General features: G+C 39.9%; 1 protein-coding gene across 6 annotated transcripts in view; it reads left to right on the forward strand.

The window, feature by feature from the left end:
* The first annotated feature begins 1327 nt into the window (after positions 1–1327).
* The window catches only part of DST (dystonin), a 732471-nt gene continuing 712390 nt past the window's right edge, over positions 1328–21408 (forward strand). For 5 of the 6 annotated variants that reach the window (XM_073589123.1, XM_073589125.1, XM_073589124.1 and 2 more), the window contains exons 1-2: positions 1328–1459; positions 1538–1745. In XM_073589123.1, coding sequence (XP_073445224.1) covers positions 1457–1459; positions 1538–1745 — 211 coding nt within the window. In that variant the 5' untranslated portion in view covers positions 1328–1456. The remainder of the gene's footprint in view (positions 1460–1537; positions 1746–21408) is intronic. The other variant, XM_073589129.1, reaches the window with a different exon arrangement.

Here is a 21408-nt window from a genome sequence, read left to right on the forward strand (position 1 = left end):
TGAGCTGATGAACCATTTCATACATATTTATGGCTGTCGGACGTCGTTCTTTGTGACCCATATCTGTGTTCTGAGTACATTTTATTTGTATGACTGGAGCTTGGCCCAGGATATTGTGGAAGAACATGTGCCAGGTGATTTTTTTCCCATTTATCTCCATAAATAACTATGTATCACTGCTTCATTAGTTTTTGGTTATGCTTCCAGGTTCATGTGAAAAAATATTAAAAACTTATTTAAACAATCAGCACATCGATAGTTAAATGATAAACAAGTGAAAGTGCTTGCCGATGACATACTGTGATCTGCTTCCAGTCTTTCTGGCCCGATCCTCACATTACTGGGTAATAATGAGCAATGATAGGACGGCGTGTGATGACGGGAATCTCGGGCTGCATGATGACTTGTAGATTGTAGGCTCTCAGGAGCAGGCTCGTCTTATTTTGCTTTAATTATTGTATTGTTAACGTTGTTACATATGATGTGTGTTTGGAACTGTAAAGCGCTGCGGAATATGTTGGCGCTATATAAAGATTATTATTATTATTTATTATGACTCGCCATGAGGTCGGCCATTCTCTCACTGTGTCCTGAAGAAGTATGACGTCCCATACAGACATACTGGTAGGGAATTCAGATAGTGAGCCCCAATGGGGACAGCTATGATAAAGTATGTAAAGGGCTACGGAATCAGATAGCGCTATGTAGCCAAAGCGTAATAATACCGATATGTGGTGTTATAACAGAAATATATGGAAAGTGTCTATTAATAATGACAAACAGCTGTATACCACTTTGGATGTAATTTCTCCCTTCCCCCATCCACAATTGTGGCCCTGGAGATCAGTGCGAGCCATAGTCACATACAGTATGTGCCAGCACTGCTGACATTGCCCTTTCTAGGAATCTCCCCTGTTTGCTTTGTTTCCATGGGGTCCCACACCACATCTCAGCCCCTCTGTGTCCTGTTACTCCGAATCTAGCTAAACAGGTGTCAGAATAATCTGATAAAATAGTGACAGCTCCTGTGCAAGATCAAATCCCTCCATGGCTGGTGCCAGGCTGCCCAGAAATGGCAGCACTCCGCTGTAATGAGGAGCTAGAAAGCATGTGTTTACTGTCCTGGCAGGGCTCCTCTGTATAAAGCCTGTGGAGTTCCTGCTCCTCCAGCCTCATTGTGTGGAGCCTGCAGACAGGACCCTAGCGGCTCTGTGCTTGGGGTCACAACAAAAGAGGCCGGCAGAGATGTGACCAGGGGCCGCCTGCAGCGAGGAGGCTGGCCGCCAGGGGGCGCCGGGCGCTATGCTGTGGGCACGGTAGGCTTGGCTGCAGCTGCCGGCTGGGCCGGTCACTACAGCAGATCGCATGATTGTTGGGATCATTTCCTGTTGCCCATCCTCTCCCCAAGAGCAAATGATTTGTGAGCAGCAGCCATCCAGCTCCTGAGTGTCACACCATGGTGAGTGGCGATGGCTGCTGCAGAGTGGGCACATGCCAGGCTGGCCACTGGGTAACGTACTGCCTCTTCTCTCCCCAGAGCTCGGGCACCGCGTCCTATCGCGGCTCCATGTCCTCCTCGGCTGACTTCTCGGATGATGAGGATTACAGTCAGAAGTCCGGATCTGCCTCCCCTGCCCCGGGAGATACCCTGCCCTGGAACCTGCCCCGCCATGAGAGGTGCAAGAGGAAGACGTCCGGGGCGGCAGTGCTGGACCCGGCGGAGAGGGCAGTGCTGAGGATCGCAGGTGAGGGCACGGCCGGGGGTGCATGCTGCGGGGGGATGGCAGCTGACTGGTGGATGGCTGACAGCGGTGACTCAGCTGTCTGCAGCCGGGTGCCAGCACCGGACTGTCTGATGTGCCAGCTACATGCCTGGCGTCATAGCGCCTCATCCGCACTATGCACAAGGGTTGCGTTATGTGTCATACATTATTGTACAGCAGATTCTAGGCTTCCACTTATTTATTAACCATATAGCGTTGTGTTCATGCTTCTTGTTAACATTTCAGAATATAAGACGTTTTCAGCAAGTGTGTGTGTATATATGATGTATATACTGTATGTATAGCTCTGACCTGAACTATCTAGATATAGATCTGTCTCTCCTGTATACAAGTGTGTGTGTATATATGATGTATATACTGTATGGATATCTCTGACCTGAACTATCTAGATATAGATCTGCCTCTCCTGTATACAAGTGTGTGTGTATATATGATGTATATACTGTATGTATAGCTCTGACCTGAACTATCTAGATATAGATCTGCCTCTCCTGTATACAAGTGTGTGTGTATATATGATGTATATACTGTATGTATAGCTCTGACCTGAACTATCTAGATATAGATCTGCCTCTCCTGTATACAAGTGTGTGTGTATATATGATGTATATACTGTATGTATAGCTCTGACCTGAACTATCTAGATATAGATCTGCCTCTCCTGTATACAAGTGTGTGTGTATATATGATGTATATACTGTATGGATAGCTCTGACCTGAACTATCTAGATATAGATCTGCCTCTCCTGTATACAAGTGTGTGTGTATATATGATGTATATACTGTATGTATAGCTCTGACCTGAACTATCTAGATATAGATCTGCCTCTCCTGTATACAAGTGTGTGTGTATATATGATGTATATACTGTATGTATAGCTCTGACCTGAACTATCTAGATATAGATCTGCCTCTCCTGTATACAAGTGTGTGTGTATATATGATGTATATACTGTATGTATAGCTCTGACCTGAACTATCTAGATATAGATCTGCCTCTCCTGTATACAAGTGTGTGTGTATATATGATGTATATACTGTATGGATAGCTCTGACCTGAACTATCTAGATATAGATCTGCCTCTCCTGTATACAAGTGTGTGTGTATATATGATGTATATACTGTATGTATATCTCTGACCTGAACTATCTAGATATAGATCTGCCTCTCCTGTATACAAGTGTGTGTGTATATATGATGTATATACTGTATGTATATCTCTGACCTGAACCATCTAGATATAGATCTGCCTCTCCTGTATACAAGTGTGTGTGTGTGTATATGATGTATATACTGTATGGATATCTCTGACCTGAACTATCTAGATATAGATCTGCCTCTCCTGTATACAAGTGTGTGTGTATATATGATGTATATACTGTATGGATATCTCTGACCTGAACCATCTAGATATAGATCTGCCTCTCCTGTATACAAGTGTGTGTGTATATATGATGTATATACTGTATGTATATCTCTGACCTGAACTATCTAGATATAGATCTGCCTCTCCTGTATACAAGTGTGTGTGTGTATATATGATGTATATACTGTATGTATATCTCTGACCTGAACTATCTAGATATAGATCTGCCTCTCCTGTATACAAGTGTGTGTGTATATATGATGTATATACTGTATGGATATCTCTGACCTGAACTATCTAGATATAGATCTGCCTCTCCTGTATACAAGTGTGTGTGTATATATGATGTATATACTGTATGGATATCTCTGACCTGAGCTATCTAGATATAGATCTGTCTCTCCTGTATACAAGTGTGTGTGTATATATGATGTATATACTGTATGGATATCTCTGACCTGAAATATCTAGATATAGATCTGCCTCTCCTGTATACAAGTGTGTGTGTATATATGATGTATATACTGTATGTATATCTCTGACCTGAACTATCTAGATATAGATCTGCCTCTCCTGTATACAAGTGTGTGTGTGTATATATGATGTATATACTGTATGGATATCTCTGACCTGAACTATCTAGATATAGATCTGCCTCTCCTGTATACAAGTGTGTGTGTATATATGATGTATATACTGTATAGATATCTCTGACCTGAACCATCTAGATATAGATCTGCCTCTCCTGTATACAAGTGTGTGTGTATATATGATGTATATACTGTATGTATATCTCTGACCTGAACTATCTAGATATAGATCTGCCTCTCCTGTATACAAGTGTGTGTGTGTATATATGATGTATATACTGTATGTATATCTCTGACCTGAACTATCTAGATATAGATCTGCCTCTCCTGTATACAAGTGTGTGTGTATATATGATGTATATACTGTATGGATATCTCTGACCTGAACTATCTAGATATAGATCTGTCTCTCCTGTATACAAGTGTGTGTGTATATATGATGTATATACTGTATGGATATCTCTGACCTGAAATATCTAGATATAGATCTGCCTCTCCTGTATACAAGTGTGTGTGTATATATGATGTATATACTGTATGGATATCTCTGACCTGAACTATCTAGATATAGATCTGCCTCTCCTGTATACAAGTGTGTGTGTATATATGATGTATATACTGTATGTATATCTCTGACCTGAACTATCTAGATATAGATCTGCCTCTCCTGTATACAAGTGTGTGTGTATATATGATGTATATACTGTATGTATAGCTCTGACCTGAACTATCTAGATATAGATCTGCCTCTCCTGTATACAAGTGTGTGTGTATATATGATGTATATGCTGTATGTATAGCTCTGACCTGAACTAGCTATAGATATAGATCTGCCTCTCCTGTATACAAGTGTGTGTGTATATATGATGTATATACTGTATGTATAGCTCTGACCTGAACTATCTAGATATAGATCTGCCTCTCCTGTATACAAGTGTGTGTGTATATATGATGTATATACTGTATGTATAGCTCTGACCTGAACTATCTAGATATAGATCTGCCTCTCCTGTATACAAGTGTGTGTGTATATATGATGTATATACTGTATGTATAGCTCTGACCTGAACTATCTAGATATAGATCTGCCTCTCCTGTATACAAGTGTGTGTGTATATATGATGTATATACTGTATGTATAGCTCTGACCTGAACTATCTAGATATAGATCTGCCTCTCCTGTATACAAGTGTGTGTGTATATATGATGTATACACTGTATGTATAGCTCTGACCTGAACCATCTAGATATAGATCTGCCTCTCCTGTATACAAGTGTGTGTGTATATATGATGTATATACTGTATGTATAGCTCTGACCTGAACTATCTAGATATAGATCTGCCTCTCCTGTATACAAGTGTGTGTGTGTGTATATATGATGTATATACTGTATGTATATCTCTGACCTGAACTATCTAGATATAGATCTGCCTCTCCTGTATACAAGTGTGTGTGTATATATGATGTATATACTGTATGGATATCTCTGACCTGAACTATCTAGATATAGATCTGTCTCTCCTGTATACAAGTGTGTGTATATATGATGTATATACTGTATGGATATCTCTGACCTGAAATATCTAGATATAGATCTGCCTCTCCTGTATACAAGTGTGTGTGTATATATGATGTATATACTGTATGGATATCTCTGACCTGAACTATCTAGATATAGATCTGTCTCTCCTGTATACAAGTGTGTGTGTATATATGATGTATATACTGTATGGATATCTCTGACCTGAACTATCTAGATATAGATCTGCCTCTCCTGTATACAAGTGTGTGTGTATATATGATGTATATACTGTATGTATATCTCTGACCTGAACTATCTAGATATAGATCTGCCTCTCCTGTATACAAGTGTGTGTGTATATATGATGTATATACTGTATGTATAGCTCTGACCTGAACTATCTAGATATAGATCTGCCTCTCCTGTATACAAGTGTGTGTGTATATATGATGTATATACTGTATGTATATCTCTGACCTGAACTATCTAGATATAGATCTGCCTCTCCTGTATACAAGTGTGTGTGTATATATGATGTATATGCTGTATGTATAGCTCTGACCTGAACTAGCTATAGATATAGATCTGCCTCTCCTGTATACAAGTGTGTGTGTATATATGATGTATATACTGTATGTATAGCTCTGACCTGAACTATCTAGATATAGATCTGCCTCTCCTGTATACAAGTGTGTGTGTATATATGATGTATATACTGTATGTATAGCTCTGACCTGAACTATCTAGATATAGATCTGCCTCTCCTGTATACAAGTGTGTGTGTATATATGATGTATATACTGTATGTATATCTCTGACCTGAACTATCTAGATATAGATCTGCCTCTCCTGTATACAAGTGTGTGTGTATATATGATGTATATACTGTATGTATAGCTCTGACCTGAACTATCTAGATATAGATCTGCCTCTCCTGTATACAAGTGTGTGTGTATATATGATGTATATACTGTATGTATAGCTCTGACCTGAACTATCTAGATATAGATCTGCCTCTCCTGTATACAAGTGTGAGTGTATATATGATGTATACACTGTATGTATAGCTCTGACCTGAAATATCTAGATATAGATCTGCCTCTCCTGTATACAAGTGTGTGTGTATATATGATGTATATACTGTATGTATAGCTCTGACCTGAACTATCTAGATATAGATCTGCCTCTCCTGTATACAAGTGTGTGTGTATATATGATGTATACACTGTATGTATAGCTCTGACCTGAAATATCTAGATATAGATCTGCCTCTCCTGTATACAAGTGTGTGTGTATATATGATGTATATACTGTATGGATATCTCTGACCTGAACTATCTAGATATATATCTGCCTCTCCTGTATACAAGTGTGAGTGTATATATGATGTATATGCTGTATGTATATCTCTGACCTGAACTATCTAGATATAGATCTGCCTCTCCTGTATACAAGTGTGTGTGTATATATGATGTATATACTGTATGGATATCTCTGACCTGAAATATCTAGATATAGATCTGCCTCTCCTGTATACAAGTGTGTGTGTATATATGATGTATATGCTGTATGTATATCTCTGACCTGAACTATCTAGATATAGATCTGCCTCTCCTGTATACAAGTGTGTGTGTGTATATATGATGTATACACTGTATGTATAGCTCTGACCTGAACTATCTAGATATAGATCTGCCTCTCCTGTATACAAGTGTGTGTGTATATATGGTGTATATACTGTATGTATATCTCTGACCTGAACTATCTAGATATATATCTGCCTCTCCTGTATACAAGTGTGTGTGTATATATGATGTATATACTGTATGTATAGCTCTGACCTGAACTATCTAGATATAGATCTGCCTCTCCTGTATACAAGTGTGTGTGTGTATATATGATGTATACACTGTATGTATAGCTCTGACCTGAACTATCTAGATATAGATCTGCCTCTCCTGTATACAAGTGTGTGTGTATATACAGTATGATGTATATACTGTATGTATATCTCTGACCTGAACTATCTAGATATAGATCTGTCTCTCCTGTATACAAGTGTGTGTGTATATATGATGTATATACTGTATGGATATCTCTGACCTGAACTAGCTATAGATATAGATCTGCCTCTCCTGTATACAAGTGTGTGTGTATATATGATGTATATGCTGTATGTATAGCTCTGACCTGAACTATCTAGATATAGATCTGCCTCTCCTGTATACAAGTGTGTGTGTATATATGATGTATACACTGTATGTATAGCTCTGACCTGAACTATCTAGATATAGATCTGCCTCTCCTGTATACAAGTGTGTGTGTATATACAGTATGATGTATATACTGTATGTATATCTCTGACCTGAACTATCTAGATATAGATCTGCCTCTCCTGTATACAAGTGTGTGTGTATATATGATGTATATACTGTATGGATATCTCTGACCTGAACTAGCTATAGATATAGATCTGCCTCTCCTGTATACAAGTGTGTGTGTATATATGATGTATATGCTGTATGTATAGCTCTGACCTGAACTATCTAGATATAGATCTGCCTCTCCTGTATACAAGTGTGTGTGTATATATGATGTATATACTGTATGTATAGCTCTGACCTGAACTATCTAGATATAGATCTGCCTCTCCTGTATACAAGTGTGTGTGTATATATGATGTATATACTGTATGTATAGCTCTGACCTGAACTATCTAGATATAGATCTGCCTCTCCTGTATACAAGTGTGTGTGTATATATGATGTATATACTGTATGTATAGCTCTGACCTGAACTATCTAGATATAGATCTGCCTCTCCTGTATACAAGTGTGTGTGTATATATGATGTATATACTGTATGGATAGCTCTGACCTGAACTATCTAGATATAGATCTGCCTCTCCTGTATACAAGTGTGTGTGTATATATGATGTATATACTGTATGTATATCTCTGACCTGAACTATCTAGATATAGATCTGCCTCTCCTGTATACAAGTGTGTGTGTATATATGATGTATATACTGTATGTATATCTCTGACCTGAACCATCTAGATATAGATCTGCCTCTCCTGTATACAAGTGTGTGTGTGTGTATATGATGTATATACTGTATGGATATCTCTGACCTGAACTATCTAGATATAGATCTGCCTCTCCTGTATACAAGTGTGTGTGTATATATGATGTATATACTGTATGGATATCTCTGACCTGAACCATCTAGATATAGATCTGCCTCTCCTGTATACAAGTGTGTGTGTATATATGATGTATATACTGTATGTATATCTCTGACCTGAACTATCTAGATATAGATCTGCCTCTCCTGTATACAAGTGTGTGTGTGTATATATGATGTATATACTGTATGTATATCTCTGACCTGAACTATCTAGATATAGATCTGCCTCTCCTGTATACAAGTGTGTGTGTATATATGATGTATATACTGTATGGATATCTCTGACCTGAACTATCTAGATATAGATCTGCCTCTCCTGTATACAAGTGTGTGTGTATATATGATGTATATACTGTATGGATATCTCTGACCTGAGCTATCTAGATATAGATCTGTCTCTCCTGTATACAAGTGTGTGTGTATATATGATGTATATACTGTATGGATATCTCTGACCTGAAATATCTAGATATAGATCTGCCTCTCCTGTATACAAGTGTGTGTGTATATATGATGTATATACTGTATGTATATCTCTGACCTGAACTATCTAGATATAGATCTGCCTCTCCTGTATACAAGTGTGTGTGTGTATATATGATGTATATACTGTATGGATATCTCTGACCTGAACTATCTAGATATAGATCTGCCTCTCCTGTATACAAGTGTGTGTGTATATATGATGTATATACTGTATAGATATCTCTGACCTGAACCATCTAGATATAGATCTGCCTCTCCTGTATACAAGTGTGTGTGTATATATGATGTATATACTGTATGTATATCTCTGACCTGAACTATCTAGATATAGATCTGCCTCTCCTGTATACAAGTGTGTGTGTGTATATATGATGTATATACTGTATGTATATCTCTGACCTGAACTATCTAGATATAGATCTGCCTCTCCTGTATACAAGTGTGTGTGTATATATGATGTATATACTGTATGGATATCTCTGACCTGAACTATCTAGATATAGATCTGTCTCTCCTGTATACAAGTGTGTGTGTATATATGATGTATATACTGTATGGATATCTCTGACCTGAAATATCTAGATATAGATCTGCCTCTCCTGTATACAAGTGTGTGTGTATATATGATGTATATACTGTATGGATATCTCTGACCTGAACTATCTAGATATAGATCTGCCTCTCCTGTATACAAGTGTGTGTGTATATATGATGTATATACTGTATGTATATCTCTGACCTGAACTATCTAGATATAGATCTGCCTCTCCTGTATACAAGTGTGTGTGTATATATGATGTATATACTGTATGTATAGCTCTGACCTGAACTATCTAGATATAGATCTGCCTCTCCTGTATACAAGTGTGTGTGTATATATGATGTATATGCTGTATGTATAGCTCTGACCTGAACTAGCTATAGATATAGATCTGCCTCTCCTGTATACAAGTGTGTGTGTATATATGATGTATATACTGTATGTATAGCTCTGACCTGAACTATCTAGATATAGATCTGCCTCTCCTGTATACAAGTGTGTGTGTATATATGATGTATATACTGTATGTATAGCTCTGACCTGAACTATCTAGATATAGATCTGCCTCTCCTGTATACAAGTGTGTGTGTATATATGATGTATATACTGTATGTATAGCTCTGACCTGAACTATCTAGATATAGATCTGCCTCTCCTGTATACAAGTGTGTGTGTATATATGATGTATATACTGTATGTATAGCTCTGACCTGAACTATCTAGATATAGATCTGCCTCTCCTGTATACAAGTGTGTGTGTATATATGATGTATACACTGTATGTATAGCTCTGACCTGAACCATCTAGATATAGATCTGCCTCTCCTGTATACAAGTGTGTGTGTATATATGATGTATATACTGTATGTATAGCTCTGACCTGAACTATCTAGATATAGATCTGCCTCTCCTGTATACAAGTGTGTGTGTGTGTATATATGATGTATATACTGTATGTATATCTCTGACCTGAACTATCTAGATATAGATCTGCCTCTCCTGTATACAAGTGTGTGTGTATATATGATGTATATACTGTATGGATATCTCTGACCTGAACTATCTAGATATAGATCTGTCTCTCCTGTATACAAGTGTGTGTATATATGATGTATATACTGTATGGATATCTCTGACCTGAAATATCTAGATATAGATCTGCCTCTCCTGTATACAAGTGTGTGTGTATATATGATGTATATACTGTATGGATATCTCTGACCTGAACTATCTAGATATAGATCTGTCTCTCCTGTATACAAGTGTGTGTGTATATATGATGTATATACTGTATGGATATCTCTGACCTGAACTATCTAGATATAGATCTGCCTCTCCTGTATACAAGTGTGTGTGTATATATGATGTATATACTGTATGTATATCTCTGACCTGAACTATCTAGATATAGATCTGCCTCTCCTGTATACAAGTGTGTGTGTATATATGATGTATATACTGTATGTATAGCTCTGACCTGAACTATCTAGATATAGATCTGCCTCTCCTGTATACAAGTGTGTGTGTATATATGATGTATATACTGTATGTATATCTCTGACCTGAACTATCTAGATATAGATCTGCCTCTCCTGTATACAAGTGTGTGTGTATATATGATGTATATGCTGTATGTATAGCTCTGACCTGAACTAGCTATAGATATAGATCTGCCTCTCCTGTATACAAGTGTGTGTGTATATATGATGTATATACTGTATGTATAGCTCTGACCTGAACTATCTAGATATAGATCTGCCTCTCCTGTATACAAGTGTGTGTGTATATATGATGTATATACTGTATGTATAGCTCTGACCTGAACTATCTAGATATAGATCTGCCTCTCCTGTATACAAGTGTGTGTGTATATATGATGTATATACTGTATGTATATCTCTGACCTGAACTATCTAGATATAGATCTGCCTCTCCTGTATACAAGTGTGTGTGTATATATGATGTATATACTGTATGTATAGCTCTGACCTGAACTATCTAGATATAGATCTGCCTCTCCTGTATACAAGTGTGTGTGTATATATGATGTATATACTGTATGTATAGCTCTGACCTGAACTATCTAGATATAGATCTGCCTCTCCTGTATACAAGTGTGAGTGTATATATGATGTATACACTGTATGTATAGCTCTGACCTGAAATATCTAGATATAGATCTGCCTCTCCTGTATACAAGTGTGTGTGTATATATGATGTATATACTGTATGTATAGCTCTGACCTGAACTATCTAGATATAGATCTGCCTCTCCTGTATACAAGTGTGTGTGTATATATGATGTATACACTGTATGTATAGCTCTGACCTGAAATATCTAGATATAGATCTGCCTCTCCTGTATACAAGTGTGTGTGTATATATGATGTATATACTGTATGGATATCTCTGACCTGAACTATCTAGATATATATCTGCCTCTCCTGTATACAAGTGTGAGTGTATATATGATGTATATGCTGTATGTATATCTCTGACCTGAACTATCTAGATATAGATCTGCCTCTCCTGTATACAAGTGTGTGTGTATATATGATGTATATACTGTATGGATATCTCTGACCTGAAATATCTAGATATAGATCTGCCTCTCCTGTATACAAGTGTGTGTGTATATATGATGTATATGCTGTATGTATATCTCTGACCTGAACTATCTAGATATAGATCTGCCTCTCCTGTATACAAGTGTGTGTGTGTATATATGATGTATACACTGTATGTATAGCTCTGACCTGAACTATCTAGATATAGATCTGCCTCTCCTGTATACAAGTGTGTGTGTATATATGGTGTATATACTGTATGTATATCTCTGACCTGAACTATCTAGATATATATCTGCCTCTCCTGTATACAAGTGTGTGTGTATATATGATGTATATACTGTATGTATAGCTCTGACCTGAACTATCTAGATATAGATCTGCCTCTCCTGTATACAAGTGTGTGTGTGTATATATGATGTATACACTGTATGTATAGCTCTGACCTGAACTATCTAGATATAGATCTGCCTCTCCTGTATACAAGTGTGTGTGTATATACAGTATGATGTATATACTGTATGTATATCTCTGACCTGAACTATCTAGATATAGATCTGTCTCTCCTGTATACAAGTGTGTGTGTATATATGATTTATATACTGTATGGATATCTCTGACCTGAAATATCTAGATATAAATCTGCCTCTCCTGTATACAAGTGTGTGTGTATATATGATGTATATACTGTATGTATATCTCTGACCTGAACTATCTAGATATAGATCTGCCTCTCCTGTATACAAGTGTGTGTGTGTACATATGATGTATATACTGTATGGATATCTCTGACCTGAACTATCTAGATATAGATCTGCCTCTCCTGTATACAAGTGTGTGTGTATATATGATGTATATACTGTATGGATATCTCTGACCTGAACCATCTAGATATAGATCTGCCTCTCCTGTATACAAGTGTGTGTGTATATATGATGTATATACTGTATGTATATCTCTGACCTGAACTATCTAGATATAGATCTGCCTCTCCTGTATACAAGTGTGTGTGTGTATATATGATGTATATACTGTATGTATATCTCTGACCTGAACTATCTAGATATAGATCTGCCTCTCCTGTATACAAGTGTGTGTGTATATATGATGTATATACTGTATGGATATCTCTGACCTGAACTATCTAGATATAGATCTGTCTCTCCTGTATACAAGTGTGTGTGTATATATGATGTATATACTGTATGGATATCTCTGACCTGAAATATCTAGATATAGATCTGCCTCTCCTGTATACAAGTGTGTGTGTATATATGATGTATATACTGTATGTATATCTCTGACCTGAACTATCTAGATATAGATCTGCCTCTCCTGTATACAAGTGTGTGTGTGTATATATGATGTATATACTGTATGGATATCTCTGACCTGAACTATCTAGATATAGATCTGCCTCTCCTGTATACAAGTGTGTGTGTATATATGATGTATATACTGTATAGATATCTCTGACCTGAACCATCTAGATATAGATCTGCCTCTCCTGTATACAAGTGTGTGTGTATATATGATGTATATACTGTATGTATATCTCTGACCTGAACTATCTAGATATAGATCTGCCTCTCCTGTATACAAGTGTGTGTGTATATATGATGTATATACTGTATGTATATCTCTGACCTGAACTATCTAGATATAGATCTGCCTCTCCTGTATACAAGTGTGTGTGTATATATGATGTATATACTGTATGGATATCTCTGACCTGAACTATCTAGATATAGATCTGTCTCTCCTGTATACAAGTGTGTGTGTATATATGATGTATATACTGTATGGATATCTCTGACCTGAAATATCTAGATATAGATCTGCCTCTCCTGTATACAAGTGTGTGTGTATATATGATGTATATACTGTATGTATATCTCTGACCTGAACTATCTAGATATAGATCTGCCTCTCCTGTATACAAGTGTGTGTGTATATATGATGTATATACTGTATGTGTAGCTCTGACCTGAACTATCTAGATATAGATCTGCCTCTCCTGTATACAAGTGTGTGTGTATATATGATGTATATGCTGTATGTATAGCTCTGACCTGAACTATCTAGATATAGATCTGCCTCTCCTGTATACAAGTGTGTGTGTATATATGATGTATATACTGTATGGATATCTCTGACCTGAACTATCTAGATATAGATCTGCCTCTCCTGTATACAAGTGTGAGTGTATATATGATGTATATACTGTATGGATAACTCTGACATGAACTATCTAGATATAGATCTGCCTCTCCTGTATACAAGTGTGTGTGTATATATGATGTATATACTGTATATATATCTCTGACCTGAACGATCTAGATATAGATCTGCCTCTCCTGTATACAAGTGTGAGTAGATAGATTTGAAAATATAAATGTACACTTCCTAACAGCAGCTTATATAAATGTATCTATATTTCCATACATGCATGCACTCGCATATAGGGTAGGTAGATAGATATGGGATAGACAGATATTAGATAGATGAACACATAGGTAGGTGGATGGATGGATGAATGGTTATTTCTGAGGACATAGTGATCATTCCAAAGCTGTTTACATGAGCTGAACATATCTGAAATTCTGTATCCAACAGTCTCAAGTTTAGGAAATCCTCCTCCAGCAGGCTAAGAGCCCGTTCACATGTCCAGTTTTCTCACATTCAAGAAAAGCAGACAGATTATGATCAGACTTTGATCAGATTTTCATCAGTGTGGTCTGAATCTCATTATTATTATTATTATTATTATAGCGCCATTTATTCCATGGCGCTTTACAAGTGAGGAGGGGTATACATAATACATACAAGTACAGCAAGTACAGTAATCTTAAGCCATACAAGTCACGACTGGTACAGGATGAGAGAGGACCCTGCCCACGAGAGCTCACAATCTACAAGGGATGGGTGAGGATACATTAGGCGAGGGTAGAGCTGGTCATGCAGCGGTTTGGTGGATCGGTGGTTACTGCAAGTTGTAGGCTTTGTCGGAAGAGGTAGGTCTTCAAGTTCTTTTTGAAGGTTTCCATGGTAGGCGAGAGTCTGATATGTTGTGGTAGAGAGTTCCAGAGTAGGGGGATGCACGGGAAAAATCTTGTATGCGATTGTGGGAAGAGGAGATAAGAGGGGAGTACAGGAGGAGATCTTGTGAGGATCGGAGGTTTCGTGCAGGTAAGTACCGGGAGACTAGGTCACAGATGTACGGAGGACTCAGGTTGTGGATGGCTTTGTATGTCATGGTTAGGGTTTTGAACTGGAGTCTTTGGGTAATGGGGAGCCAGTGCAGGGATTGACAGAGGGGAGAGGCCGGGGAATAGCGGGGGGACAGGTGGATTAGTCGGGCAGCAGAGTTAAAAATAGATTGGAGGGGTGCGAGAGTGTTAGAGGGGAGGCCACAGAGCAGGAGGTTGCAGTAGTCAAGGCGGGAGATGATGAGGGCATGGATTAGGGTTTTTGCAGATTCTTGGTTGAGGAATGTACGGATCCGTGAAATATTTTTGAGTTGAAGTCGGCAGGAAGCGGAAAGGGCTTGGATATGTGGTTTTAAATAGAGATCAATGTCAAGGATAACCCCGAGGCAGCGAGCTTGTGGAACTGGAGAGAGTTGGCAGCCGTTTACTTTAATGGATAGGTCTGTTGGGGGGGGTCACGTGAGATGGGCGAAAGATGATTAATTCTGTTTTGTCCATATTAAGTTTTAGAAATCTAGCGGAGAAGAAGGATGAAATAGCAGACAGACATTGAGGGATTCTGGTTAGTAGGGAGGTGATATCTGGTCCAGAGATGTAGATCTGTGTGTCATCAGCATAGAGATGATACTGAAAGCCATGAGATTCTATGAGCTGTCCTAGGCCGAAGGTGTAAACGGAGAATAGCAGGGGCCCTAGGACTGAACCTTGCGGGACTCTGACGGATAGGGGGCGTGGTGAGGAGGTGGTGTGCGAATGGGAGACGCTGAATGTCCGGTCTGCTAGGTATGACGCAATCCAAGATAGGGCCAAGTCTGTGATACCAAGAGATGAGAGGGTCTGTAGTAATAGGGAATGGTCCACTGTGTCAAAGGCAGAGGACAGGTCCAGGAAGAGGAGGACAGAGTAGTGTCGCTTGGCCTTGGTGGCTAGTAGGTCATTGGTGACCTTAGTTAGGGCAGTTTCAGTGGAGAGGTGTGGCCGGAAGCCGGATTGCAAGTGGTCAAGGAGGGAGCAAGAAGAGAGGTGAGGTGGGAGGATAGTTCAAGATGGACGTGTTGTTCCAGTAGTTTTGAGGCATAGGGGAGAAGTGATATAGGGCGATAGCTAGATACAGAGGATGGGTCAAGAGAGGGCTTTTTGAGGATAGGTGTGATTGAGGCATGTTTAAAGCTTGAGGGGAAAACACCAGTTGTTAGTGATAGGTTGAAGAGATGGGTTAGGGTTGGGATGAAGACTGTGGTGAGGTTTGGGATGAAGTGGGATGGGATCGGGTCAAGTGCACATCTCATCAATCTCATCAATTTTTCCCCTTATGTAGAGAAAAAAAAAAGTTTCTCCACCTTCTCTTTTCTGACAGTCCATGAAATCCATGATATCCGAGTGTGTTCCGATATTTTCTCTGGCCCATAGACCTGCATTGCTGATTTTTATTCGACCCTCAGATCAATACATGTGCTATTGCCTATACATCTAAACACTTATAACACTCGTACAAGAAAAACAGACGTGTGAGTGAGCCCCAAGACATGCGGAAGAGCACATGCAGTCTTATGTATTGGCCGACATGAAAGTCCATATTACTTTAAAACAGGCTGAATAGCCGACAGAATATACAGTCTGCCATGTTTGGAGAATGACTTCAATAACTTTATTTTATTTAATAAAACATAATTTAGTGTCAAAAGTATTCATGAGTGATCCTAATGACCCCCAAAAGGGCCTGACTTTCTACCAAAGTTGGGCACAAACTTCCAGGTTTTGAGATCTCGACATGTAGAGCAGAATCCGAAAGCCCTCCATGATCGCTTCCAGATCTCGCTCATTGCAGTAATTCAGCACTGCCGCGTACGCTATATAGCTGTTACCGAATGGTAACCCGCTATTGATGTTAGGGCCTCTTGGACGATTCATCAGAGATACTTAGTACCTGGTTGACCTATCAAAGTATGCGCATTTCAGAGTAAAACATACATGGCTACAATAATGCCGCCAGTGTTTGATTCCTGCTGCCCGTGGTTCAGGCAGCATTAATCTCCTGTCACATTCTCTTTAAAGTCCATGGATAATATGTTGACAGCCTCAGTCTGGCAGACAAGGCGCCTCTGTTATAAAGTGCATACTCTAATAGATTATATTATCATGTGTAAATCTGAAATGAAGAGTTTGATCTGTGTTGATCAATTTTCCCTGAACTATTTATTCTTCTGCTTATATAGCGCCAACATATTCCACAGTGTTTTACAGACATTCTTATCACTTAAAGTGAATCCGTCAGTAGGATCAACACTCCAATGCCATCTATAAATCGTAGAAAGATCATAGAAATTTGAGTAACATCATACCTTGATATCTGCAATCTGATGTTTTATTCCAGATTAATCAACATTTTTCTTAATAATTAAATAAGCTCTTAAGATCCAGGGGGGCGTGACATAGCTCTCCCTGATAAACTGCCTCTGGATCTTATTTTAAATGAAAGGGGGCGTTACCAGTGTGAGACATGTAATGACTGACAGTCTCATCTCCTGATCCTCCCTCTTTCATTTAAAACAAACTCTTGAGGAAGATTCTCAGGGAGATCTGTGTCCAGTAGGGTGACCGGATCTCATATGGGGGGGAAAAAATGTCAGAATCTTGTTCGTCTGGACCCCACAAAACGATTCCCCTTTCCAGATATTGAGAGAGCCAAAATTTGAGCTCGATCAAACGACGTTAACCCGTGCCGCTTGTCGCTCAAAGTTTAAAAAAATCCAAATTGAGGTATTTTAAGATTTAGGTATTTTGCATAGTCTGTTAGACTATAAAGAATGTGACAACAACATTGCAGAAATAGCCCTGACCAAATTTTCGAACCATTTGTGGTATTTGAATGCAGAGTTGGTGGGATTATCGTTTTTTGATCCCACCATTACAGACAATGAAAAGTTGTTAATGGCTAATAAATTGCTCAGTAGCACAGATGAACCATCAGAGCACGCTAACCTACATGAGTTGATAATTTTACATAGTTATCTAATCTATTCTAGAGCTTTTGTTAAAGTAGTTTTTGAAACGTCAGAATATAATGCTCGGCATTTGCTTACAACTTGCAGGACATATTGCTTTTGTTCTTCATCTTTTGTCAGAAGGTCGTTAAAGTCGGTTACTTCCTACCTCTTTTAATTTTTCTTTCCTAACTTTTGGATTTACAACCCTAGCGTGCTCTGATGGTTCATCTGTGCTACTGAGCAATTTATTAGCCATTAACAACTTTTCATTGTCTGTAATGGTGGGATCAAAAAACGATAATCCCACCAACTCTGCATTCAAATACCACAAATGGTTCGAAAATTTGGTCAGGGCTATTTCTGCAATGTTGTTGTCACATTCTTTATAGTCTAACAGACTATGCAAAATACCTAAATCTTAAAATACCTCAATTTGGATTTTTTCAAACTTTGAGCGACGAGCGGCACGGGTTAACCTCGTTTGATCGAGCTCAAATTTTGGCTCTCTCAATATCTGGAAAGGGGAATCGTTTTGTGGGGTCCAGACGGACAAAATTCCGACATCGATTTTTTGCGGTCACCCTAGTGTCCAGTCCATAGATCTTAACAGCTCATCTACATATTAAGAAAAACATGCAATTTCTCTGTAATAAGACATCGGATCGCAGATAACAAGGTGTCCTTTATTCAGCTTCCTATGACCTGTTGTTGTCGACATCTGCTCATCGAACAGCCAAAAGTCATCGCAGCCATATGTCCTATATAACCCACTGATGGTTTACCTCTGCAAGAACAAAGCAGTCCGAATTGACATCTCCCCTGACAATCAGTTGGCCGACACTTCCATACACTTAGATTGTTGGCTGAACCCATCGATATCGGCGGATGCATCTAACATAAGACTAATGTGCATGGGGGAAATTTATGCTCTCCAGAGGGGGTATGCCTTTAAAATATAGGGAAGAAGGAAAACTGACTCAAACACATGGCGAATGTATGAAACAACAGTTGCTGATGCAGCAAGGCCACTGGAATGTCCATACGCAAGTGTTAATGTGGCCTTAACCTTGTATAACGAAGGGTTTGGTGTTCTTTTATGATTTGTGTGTCAGTTCTCTAGCATTCCGACATTTCTTTTCACAGATTGCTACATTGTATTGTCATAAAGGACACATATTTGCCTGATGGCCTTCATGAATCTCAGGGCCTAGATCCAGTTGTACCAATTTTAGGCTCTGTTCACACTTGTGTTGTTGTAGCATAAATGCGCTGCTTTATTCTTGAAAGGGTTTGTCCAGTGAAAGCAAATTATCACCTACAGTTTCTCGCATCACACTCGCAAGTGTGACCCTGGCTACACACAGAATACACAGGATAGGTGATAACCTGCTGATCCATAACCTCACAGACAAGCTGACTGGGCAATTTTTATTCCCATTGTGGCGCTTTTATCCCTGTTACAAAAAGGAACACCGGTCGGATGCTCAGCCCCATAGGGAATGAATGGAGCTGCAGCTAAACGTGTCCTGCCGCTCCATTGTAAGGCTTGCGTTTGTTTTTATCACATTTTTAACGTGTTTCCATTGCAGAAACGCACTTACAATGCATGTGCAATTGTTTTGCTGCGGATTCTCAGCATCTAATGTAAGTCTATGGGGAATATCCGCACAGAAAGCTCAGCACTCTCTCAGGAGAAATGGATCTGAAAAACGCACCGCAGGTGAGGTTACGCAGCGTTAACAAGAAGCACAGTGTGCATGAGATATCTAGAAATCCCATCCACTTTGCAAGAACTGTGAGACGCTGCATTTTTGACACAGCAATAACACCCAGCGTCAAAACCGCACCAAAAGCTCATTGTGGGAACATAGCCTAATGCCACATTCACACATTCAGTATTTAGTCAGTATTTTACCTCAGAATTTGTAATCAAACCAGGACAGGAACAATCAGAGGAAAAGTAGAATAGAAACCCGTCACCACTTCTGTATTATCACCCACTCCTGGTTTTGGCTTACAGATACTGAGGTAAAAGCTCATCAATTTCTGAAAGTGTGACCATGGTCTTAGGGGATAGAAGTGCCCGATTCTGCTGCTCTGTGCAGGTCCCATTGGTTGGTCCCTCACCGAACAACAAGTTGTCACCTATCCTCTGAATGGGTGATAAAGTACTTGTCCTTGAAGACAAGGTTCATTATGGCTGCTGGTGAAGGAACATGTGACCAGACCAGTCCCATCAGCCTCCTCCAATTGTAAAGACACGGGAAAGCTGCTTTTATATTGGAGGAGGCTGATGGACAGGTCTGGTCACATGCTCCTCCACCAGCACCCATTGTATGGACAGAAGTGCTGGTCAATGTGAGAAAAGCTGCAGTAACAAGAGAAAGTGGTCACCCTATTTAAGGCTTCTATTACACTTACCGTATTTTTCGGACTATAAGGCGCACCGGACCATAAGACGCACCCCAATTTTCAGAAGGAAAATAGGGAAAAAACTAATAATGTGTCAAATGGGGGTCCTTCTTACAGTCCGAATTCAGCTTACCTGGGAAGGGATCAGGCACAGGTGGAGGAGTAGTCACAGGGGTCATTCAGTGGTCCAGGCTCGTGCGGTGGCGGCTCTGTGCTGGGGCAGGTTGGTTGTGCTGGGGCAGCTGCGCTGGGGCAGGGGCAGCTGTGCTGGGGCAGCTGTGCTGGGGCAGGGGCAGCTGTGCTGTGGCAGGGGCAGCTGTGCTGGGGCAGCTGTCCTGAGGCTGGGGCAGCTGTGTGGGGCTGGGGCAGCTGTCCTGAGGCTGGGGCAGCTGTGCTGGGGCAGCTGTCCTGAGGCTGGGGCAGCTGTGTGGGGCTGCGGCAGCTGACCTGAGGCTGGGGCAGCTGTGTGGGGCCGGGGCAGCTGTCCTGAGGCTGGGGCAGCTGTGCTGGGGCAGCTGTCCTGAGGCTGGGGCAGCTGTCCTGAGGCTGGGGCAGTTGTGCTGGGGCAGGTGGGCCTCTGCGGGGCGGTGGTGGCGGCGGGCTGTGCTCCGGTGCAGGGGCGGCGGCTCCGCCGGCATTTCCTCCAAGGGACGAGATCTTAACCCGCGCATGCGCCGTCCCCGGACCGGCGGCCATCTTCCCGGTGTCCATGTTCCCGGAGGCCACCGCAACATGGCGGCGGCCAGCAGGG

This window comes from Dendrobates tinctorius, unplaced genomic scaffold (genome assembly GCF_039654945.1).
Source record: "Dendrobates tinctorius isolate UK_male_01 unplaced genomic scaffold, ASM3965494v1 ptg000107l, whole genome shotgun sequence".
Lineage (NCBI taxonomy): Eukaryota > Metazoa > Chordata > Amphibia > Anura > Dendrobatidae > Dendrobates > Dendrobates tinctorius.